The 9,337-nt window shown below is 44.6% G+C and overlaps 1 protein-coding gene across 1 annotated transcript in view; it reads right to left on the bottom strand.

The window, feature by feature from the left end:
• The window catches only part of MTAP (methylthioadenosine phosphorylase), a 163,158-nt gene that overhangs the window by 49,613 nt on the left and 104,208 nt on the right, over positions 1–9,337 (bottom strand). Inside the window, exon 5 of the mRNA XM_014533303.1 lies at positions 9,009–9,160. Coding sequence (XP_014388789.1) covers positions 9,009–9,160 — 152 coding nt within the window. The remainder of the gene's footprint in view (positions 1–9,008; positions 9,161–9,337) is intronic.

The raw sequence follows: 9,337 nt of genomic DNA, 5'->3' as shown, positions 1-9,337 counted from the left end.
GGAGGAGGCTGCGGGATGGGCACACGGCGGGAGACTCGGAGCCCGATGGAGCGCGCGGCGCGGGACCGAGCAGTGCGGGTCCGGAGTGGCTCTGACTCCTCCTCTTCCTCCCCGGGACAGCTGGATTGGCTGCTGGCGCGGGATCTCCCCCGCCGCCCCCCTCCTCAAATCGGGGTTCCCGCGTCCCGCCCAAGTGCAGACTTTTCCGGTTCCCCGTGGGTTTGTGTTTTCCCCATCCCCGAGGTAACGGGTTTATAACAACAATAGCAGTGGAGACCGTTTACGGAGCGCGTGTAGGGTGCCAGACTGCTGTGCACTTTAACCAGCCGCGTTAACTTTAGCAGGAGCCCCACAAGGAAGAGCAGCATCCCCGCTCTGCCAAGTATGGCTGGCTCCTCTGTGAAATCTGGCTGGCCTGCGCTCAGCTCTCGCGGGGGAAGGAGGGGGTGCATCAGCGGCAGAGGGAGCGGACTACGGTTTACTCATCTCTAGTTGGAGGGGAGGCTCTTAATACGCCGAGACCGCGCCTAGCTCCCAGCCTGACATGACAGGGCCAGCACCATCTTTAACCCCTGCCACTGGGCAGCAGCATCCAGTCCACCTAGATTCAGGCTGCAGGCTCCTGTCTTCATCATTTCACATTGGCCGGTCCCCTCCAACACACACACACACACACACACACACACACACACACACACACACACACACACACACACACACGATCCCCCTGGATCACAGATATAACGGAACATTTGGCCACTACTTTGTCAGTGGATTAGAGCCTGGCACTGGAAGCGGAGGGGAAAAGCTAAAAGTTCTATTCACAAGCAGCCACTCTGGATAGAGCAGAACATTGTCAAAAAAATATCTTAAGAGGACAATAAGAAAATTAATAGTAATAATAAAATTTAAAAATTGCTGCCCCTTTAAATTCCCAGGCAGGCATAAAATCCTCAGAGATGTGTGAATTGGTGTAAACTCAAGCTTAAAAACCTCAATGTCATCATGGACTAGTAAATTTACGGTGCAGAGACAAGGGAGTTGGACAAGTAGGACTTGAGGAGGGGAGTCAGATCAGAGGAACGGCTGTCAAATGCATTCCTGAGTCTGTCTGAGTGTTATTGGCTTCAAGGGGGAGAAGATTTTTTTTAGGTTCAGGATGCCCAGTTATAAGCGATGAACAAATCACTTTGCTTCAGGTATGGTAATTTACAGTTCACATGGCAAGACTCCACAGTTTTTATAAGACATTCACGGAGCGATTTACATAAATATTTGGTTTTCTATCATGATACTCCATTGCCCTTTGTGTTGGCACCCCCTGGGGCTGTTCCTTTAACTTGGTTGAGTGCCTTGACTCATTAGTGGTGACCACACTATTTTTGACAACAATTATCAGATAATCAGGTTTCCTAAGAAATAATCTTAGGGAGGATTTTCAATGATGTGTATTCTGCTTTGGACAGGCTTAAAGAATGCCATAGAGGATCTTTGTGATTAGCTGGTTATAAATTCAGAGAAAGCTCAGTGGTTCTTGCAACTATTCATGGTGCAAAAGTAATAATTTTCCTCATGGGAAGGATATATAGAGTTAGGAAGTATCTGGGTATAATAGCAGCTGCCATTATGGAAGTCCTTGCATTCCCTTGCTGGCCTGACAGTAGTAAACTATGGAGAAAATTATTTTCTATATTCCTGAAAGACACATAATTTTGTAAGTGTATAAATAATTCTCTTTCAAAAAATATTTGAGTTCTTGGGAATGTTTTGCTTATAAGTGTTGTAAATCTATCCTGTCAGGAATTTGAAATGATTAAAAATGAAAGAAATTTTTGAAAAACGCTTGAAATATTTAATTGAATATAATTACAAAAGAGAACTGAGGGAAATAATTCTGTTCAATATAGAAATATTAATCCAATCATCAATGAAAAACTTATGATATTTCTCATCATACCCAATTTAAAATAGAATAGAAAAATTTGTAAGTTGAAATTAAATATTGAAGGAAAACTTGTTTTTAATTTTGTGACCTTAATAAATTGAACACTAATTTTAAACTAAATAGCTTTTAAACACTTCTTTTTTTTTAAAAAAATATATATTTTATTGATTTTTTACAGAGAGGAAGGGAGAGGGATAGAGAGTTAGAAACATTGATGAGAGAGAAACATTGATCAGCTGCCTCCTGCACACTCCCCACTGGGGATGTGCCCGCAACCAAGGTACATGCCCTTGACCGGAATCGAACCTGGGATCCTTTAGTCCGCAGGCCGACACGCTATCCCCTGAGCCAAACCGGTCAGGGCTTAAACACTTCTTAATACACACAGAAACCTCAACTCTGGAATATTAAACATAAAAGCAAAATATTCACATTGATTATTCCACCGGGAGAGGAACTCTGGCCAGACTGAAGAGCATGAGGAACAGTCTGCAGGTGAGTAAAAGGGATAGTAGATACCTCCTTCATGAAGTTTGGATGAAGAAGAAAAAAACATTGGAACATGATAAGAAAAAATAGGAAGTCAATGTTTTTAATAGATTTGTAAGCACTGAGTGAAGTTCACACAGAAGGAAAACTGGGAGATACTAATAGAGTGAGAAGGCTAATGGTGCAGGACCCCAGAGGATCCCAGAGGAATGGCATTAGAAGCACTGGTAGGGATGTGGTCATATATCAGCAGACAGAGACATGGGTCTGGAAGGAAGGAGGTAAGAAGGGGGCTCTAGATAAATTTAAGGTAGGTATTGTGGCTCTAGCTGGTTTGGCTCAGTGGATAGAGCATCGGCCTGCGGACTGAAGGGTCCCGAGTTTGATTCTGGTCAAGGGCACATGCCCAGGTTGCGGGCTCAATCCCCAGTGGGGGAGGTGCAAGAGGCAGTCGGTCAATGATTCGCTCTCATCATTGATGTTTCTATCTCTCTCTCCCTCTCCCTTTCTCTCTCTGAAATCAATACAAATGTATATAAAGAGTAGGTGCTGTGAACCTATAGGACATCACTCCTGATGGCCTAATTTTCTCCACAAACTGGGGGTTGCATAATGGGTTTGAGGATAGATGGTAAATTTTGGGATGGCTGTGGAACCATGTCAGCTTACGGATGTGGATTTGAAATGGTACCCATTTGCAAGGGTATACAATAGTGGGGAAGGAAGAAATTCTGTCCTTCTAGGTTCTTTCAGCTGGTCTAATAATTAAATCCACATGAGACATATTAACAAGATAAAATAACCAAATTTAATCACTTGCAATAAATATGGGAACTCCATATATATGAGAAGTTCAGAGACAGAAAGGTAAAATAAGGTATATATAACATCCTGAGCTAAGGAATGTGATATAGAGAAGAGGAGGACAATTGGTAGTTTGATAAGAAGAGCAGATGTTCAGTAGTTAGATGTTTTCCCTGCCATAGAGGTAGGTCATAAAAAGTTAGCTCTGGTAATAACTCATTATGGACCAGGCCCCTGATTTAACATTTCTAGGTAGTTACGGTGGGGACAGACGTTTCTCTTGAGCCCACAGGGTCTCTATTACCATCAGCTCAAAAGAATCCACGTGCCCTCAACTCTGGAATATTAAACGTAAAAACAAAATACATTGATTATTCCACCCAGAGGGGAAACTCTTCTTGGGGAGGTTTGCTCTGAACCCCTTAATATTTCCCCTGATTAGTCAGTAGCGATTGACTAATTAGTTAGGGGTTCAAGGAACAAAGGTGTTGGGGAGGTTAGTTTATATTATCAACCACGGGAGTCCAGCCTTCTAGCGAACAAACATGCCAGGAAGGAGCTGAGTGATGGGTGAAAGTGAAGGACTGAGAAGGTAGAATTCTCCAAGAAATCTAAGAGCAGTGATGGCGAGGTGAAGGGGTGTGAAAGATGGAAGGAGGGCAGGTCCTGGAGGGCGATAATAAAGCTCAAGGTTTTAGACGAATTGCAACCCCAAGTTACGGCAAGATCCAGGAGGTGAGCAACTGAATTAGATAATCAGATAGGGTGGAAGCTGTTTTATTTCTTTTTTTCTTCTTCTGTGTGTTTTCTGCATTCAGGGCTTGCGAGGAAGAGGACAGTGGTCACTCAGGATTCAATTGCTGGAGGGCCTGGCAATCAAAGCCACAAGGATGGTCAGAGATGACACAGAGAGGTAGAGCCTCACAATAGTCAGTTTTATAGAGGTCATGGAAGCAACCATTTGGAACTGGCAGTGAGGAACCAGGAGGATGCCACCCTCCACCATGGGCCCAGGTGAGGCCTGTCAGCCTCCCCATGAGAAACCTGTGGAGGGAAATGGTGACTAGGTTTCAGTAAAGTCAAGGAGATGGAACAGGTGATCTGGAAGGAGGTTGAGGTTGGAGAGGAGCTTATTAGTGATGAAACAACCATTTCACAGAGTGCAGTGGAAAACCCTATATAATAAAAGCCTAATATGCTAAGTGTCTGACTGTTTGACCAGTTGCTATGATGCACACTGACCACCAGGCAGCAGATGCTCTGACTGGTACGTTAGCTTGCTTCTGGGGTCCAGCAGATCAGGAATGGGTGAGATGGGCCAGACATGCCCTGGAGCCCTCCCATGTCCCTCCCTGGCCCCGATCGTGCACCAGTGGGGTCCCTCAGCCTGGCCTGAGCCCTCTCACAATCCGGGACCCCTCAGGGGATGTTGGAGAGCCAATTTCGGCCAACCCCCGCAGGCCAGGCCGTGACCCCACAAATCTGTGCACCGGGCCTCTAGTGTATTTACAAAATGCTGAGGGAAAATGGAAGAGGGGAGTTTTTAATCAAATTGGGAAAATCCAGAAAGAACTTCCAAAGGAGGTAATCAGGGTTCTGAAAGACAGATCCCAGTCAGCTCTGTAAATGAGGGAGGGAGGAGGAGAGGGGAGGTAAGTGTCAAGTTTTAAGCTGAGGCATAATATTTCATGGAGATAAGGCACCTCTACGGTATTGCCCTAAGTTCCAAGTGGCTGGATTGAAGAGAAGGTCTGAAGTATTGGTGATCGCTGAGGCAGCTTCTGATCAAACTGAAAATATCTCTAAACTGTGAAAATCTGTCTAAACTGTGAAAAGATCTCTTGCTGGCCAATAGGAGCAGAGGTCAGAGCTATATAGGCCTCCCCAGAGATCTTGCACCGGACGCAACATTTTATTCTGGACCATCTGACAATAATTTCCAGAATTAAAGCGTTAAATACAAATCTTGCTCCAAAAGAAAGATACTCCTATTAAACTCATTTAGCCCTTTATTTAAAAGCGCAGCAAGTTGTCCCCTTCAGACTGGTAGGACGGGATTACATCCTGTTCACTGTGTCTGCCCTTTCTCTCCTTCTCTACTTCCTCTCCTTGCCTGTTCTCCCCTTCCATTCCTTCCCCCTGTCTTCAAGCTCAGACTATTATTAAGCCCTGGCATCAAAGATTTGGTACAACCAAATCGATGGATTCTGGGGACACTAGAATAGATTTTCATGTGATTTTGCCTTGAAATTGTTCGTTTTTCTTTCCTTGTCACAGCGGTCCGTTTTGTGTCCCAGTCATCTAGCATAGAGCATGGCTATAGGTGCATAGTATGGCTTATATTCACTCATTCATGAAAAAAACACATTCATTGTTTTTAGGTTCAAGCAAAAGAAAGACCAGGAACGCTAAGAAACTTGAACAGCAGGGGGCAGCAAATGTTTGCCTTTTTTGTTTTTTAACCAAGTCAACATTGTCCAATGCTTGAGTCATATTGGCTTCATATAAAAAGAAAAAAAAGAGAGAAAGAAAGAGAAGAGATGGGTGTTATAATTTAAAGGTCGACTCTAAAAGGCAAGTGTACTGTAATTTATTTCAGTGGCTTCTAGAACAATGCGTGTGGTTTTTCTTCGTTCTTTCCTCAAGGACCCCAAACTGTTTATGTAGTACATACCAGTGGCCAGCAGATGGCAGCACTTTTCAATGGTCAGGAATATAGAACAAAGTTTGGGGGGGAAATAAAGCTTATTTGGGCATGAAATCTTTATTTAAAAAAACCGATGGGTAGTTTTTAAGTAGGGGATCAAGCCTTTTAGGTCTCAAATATCTTGATGAAAGTAAGGTGGAAATTTAACCATAGGTACAAAGGCACATTGTTCATTTTGAAGCAAGGTGATAACCAAAATGTTTTAAAATATCAAGCTTGAGACTTACAAAAAGGAGCTGCTGTAATTGATGGAAATCATTTGGATTTTGCTGTGTACTTTAAGAATGTATCTTTATCAGATTTCTCTACGATCAATTCACAGACGTCAGCCAAGAGAAAGACATTTGCATGCAGACACAATGCTTTCAGATTACTGATTAATAGCACTAAATGACTTCTTGCGTTGTCCTTGGCTACCTTAGTTAAGTGTCAACAGAGGAACTCAGCGTCTCCTACGTATATCAGGTCTTCACCTTTTCTAAACACTTAACTGCTTTAGTTGGATATTTATAATCAGATTAAAAGCAGGAACAATGTCTCTTGTTTGAGTACTTTAACTGCAAAGGAAAATGCAGACCCACTGGTTTCTGAGTGACACTTGCCCTGAAACTTCAAACAGGCCTGTGAAACTTCCCTCTGGGTGAAGGGGCAGAGGCCCGCCCATCTAACACTGATGTCTTTTTCAGGCATTCTCTATCCTTAGCCAGGAGATAAATAATAACTGCTTGAATGGGAGTAAAAAGCATCCTGTGGCATTTCTGCGTATAATGAAAAGTCCCCTGCCTTTGGCTGTTTGATTTCCCACGTGAAACCCAACATGGATTTTGCTACGATAACAAAGAGCGCTAGAAAAAACAGAAGGGCGTGTTTGCTTAAATTGCTGCTTGCACCCAAAGAAACTCCCTAATGGGGTTATCACTGGGTCAGGCTGCACTCTGTTTTCACCAGGCCTGAGTCAGGGGCAGAAGAATTCAGATAGCTAGGTGGGTTTAGGCTCTTAGAATACCACTTTTGAAGTAAAGTTTTGCCTTTCTGGCAAAAGTCTCCGAGCCCTTCTATTTGGCTAGCAACTGAAAGAGACATAAGAAAGGAATTAGAAATACCGAAGAGTCGTCAACTATACGAAATGACCCTGAGATTTAATTTTATCTCCAAAGAATAATGTCTTCAATCCTTATGGGTCAGGACCCCAAAATAAAGTCCTTTTGCTCAGTGTCACTCGCACCAACAGAACGAGACTGTCTTTGGTAAAGCAGAGCAGAAACTTTATTCTTAGATCAAAGAATGCAGAAGGATGAGCTTATGCTCTACAACAGTGGTTCTCAACCTTCCTAATGCCGCGACCCTTTAATACAGTTCCTCATGTTGTGGTGACCACCAATTTCATTGTTACAAATTGAACATAATTAAAGCATAGTGATTAATCACAAAAACAGCATGTAATTATATATGTGTTTTCCGATGGTCTTAGGCGACCCCTGTGAAAAAGTTGTTCGACCCCCAAAGGGGTCGCGACCCACAGGTTGAGAACCGCTGCTCTACAGGTACCTTCACCCCGGTCTGAGAAAATCAGAAGTCCTCAAGGATTGGTGGGAGGTCTGTGGGTTCAGGAGTATGGATTTCCAAGAAAAAAGTGGAGACTTTGCATTGTGGGGAACATGCACAGTTCCTAAACATGCTTGGAACATGCCTGGCCATACATCGCATGTCTCATTTTAATGTTAAGTCTCCACTGGGCATGATCTTTAGCAGGCTCGTGAGTGGAAGTTCCTCAAAGGTCACTCGGGAAAGGGTTTGGGGTGCCATCCTGGATCTTTTTAGTGCAAGCCCCTTTCTTAGCTGAAGTCCTTGGGTTTCTTATCTGGTCCTTGCTGGCAAGCTTAGCTCGCTCTGGAATGTCCATCCTTTCCTGTCCAGCCTGTTTTGTCAGAGGATATGTTGGGAGAATGAGAGAAGACAAGAAAGTTGGTGGTGCCCTAACAGGTTTGGCTCAGTGGATAGAGCGTCGGCCAGCAGACTGAAGGGTCCCAGGTTCGATTCCGGTCAAGGGCATGTACCTTGGTTGTGGGCACATCCCCAGTAGGGAGTGTGCAGGAGGCAGCTGATCGATGTTTCTCTCTCATCGATGTTTCTAACTCTCTATCCCTCTCCCTTCCTCTCTGTAAAAAATCAATAAAATATATTTTTTTTTTTAAAAAGAAAGTTGGTGGCGTACCACTGGGACAATAACACAGCTCCATATGGAGGAAATGTGGCGTAGAAGCATGGGCTCTGACTTCTGTTTGGTGCTGAATCGTGTTACATGCTGCTACAGTTTCTGCATCTGTGAAATGAGGACGAGAGTGTAGGGTTGGTGTGAAAGTTCAAGTTCATACTCGTGCAGCACTAGGAACATAGTATCACATGTGCTAATGCTGAGGATGCACCAGGCACTGCATTAGGGCCTGAGAATACAGAGATTGGTGAGATACTGTCCCCGCTTTGGGGGAGCTTAGAATATTTTAGGGGAGGGGGTCAGGTAAATAAAAAAGAACAAAACATTACAGGTGTAATTGGGAAGTTGCATAGAGTTCAGGGAATGGAGGACACGGGACAGTGTGGTGAGTATGGCCTGGGCGGGGGTGAGGGATGCCTTGAGGAAAGGCCCTGGAGTTGAATCATGAAATATGACTATGCGTTGGTGCTACCGCACTCAAGGGGTTCGCCTCTTGGGGTTCTCTATTCCAGAAGGAGACACTGTTGTGGCTTGGAGTTTTATTTACTTACAGAGAGCAAAGGGGACGGGATTCATAGCCAAAGCGCTGCCTCTGCAAGGGAGGCTGGGCCATTGCTTATATCACTATTTGGCAATTCCGTGTTGATGTCTCCTTTGCAGTTGGATACTTTCGTCCTTTGAGCTCCTGTCCGCTCAACCTGGTTACAGCTGAATCTGGCAAGAAGTTAAAAGGGGGGGAGGGGCCAGGAGGGGCTTGTCAACAGGTGACTGAAGGCCGGGCTGGGGAGCCAGTTCCTGAAGGCACGGAGGTGAGAGCCGGGGTGATGCATTTCCAGCGCTACCGTTACCCGACTCTGAACAGAGCACAGGGAGGTGTTTCGGTGCAGAGTTTGTGGTGAAGTCCTACAGGTGGGTGAACGTCGGAGTCGAGCATTGCAAAGTGGGGCCCGTGGACTGAGTTTGGAAACTTGATGGGTGTTGTTCAGCTCACTCAGCATTTCTAAAAAACAAGACATCCACATTTAAAATTTAGGAGGTTTTACATGGAAAAATCTGGATTTCTAGGCTTTCTAGAAAATTTGGATGGTCTTGCAATAATACTGCTTTCATTCCCCGCACAGCACCGAGGCACGACGTGTGCCGCCAGGTTGTCCCAGAGGCCCCCCCCACCCCACCC

This window comes from Myotis brandtii, unplaced genomic scaffold (genome assembly GCF_000412655.1).
Source record: "Myotis brandtii unplaced genomic scaffold, ASM41265v1 scaffold963, whole genome shotgun sequence".
Lineage (NCBI taxonomy): Eukaryota > Metazoa > Chordata > Mammalia > Chiroptera > Vespertilionidae > Myotis > Myotis brandtii.
Note: the sequence above shows the minus strand (reverse complement) of the source record. Positions and strands in the feature narration are given on the sequence as shown.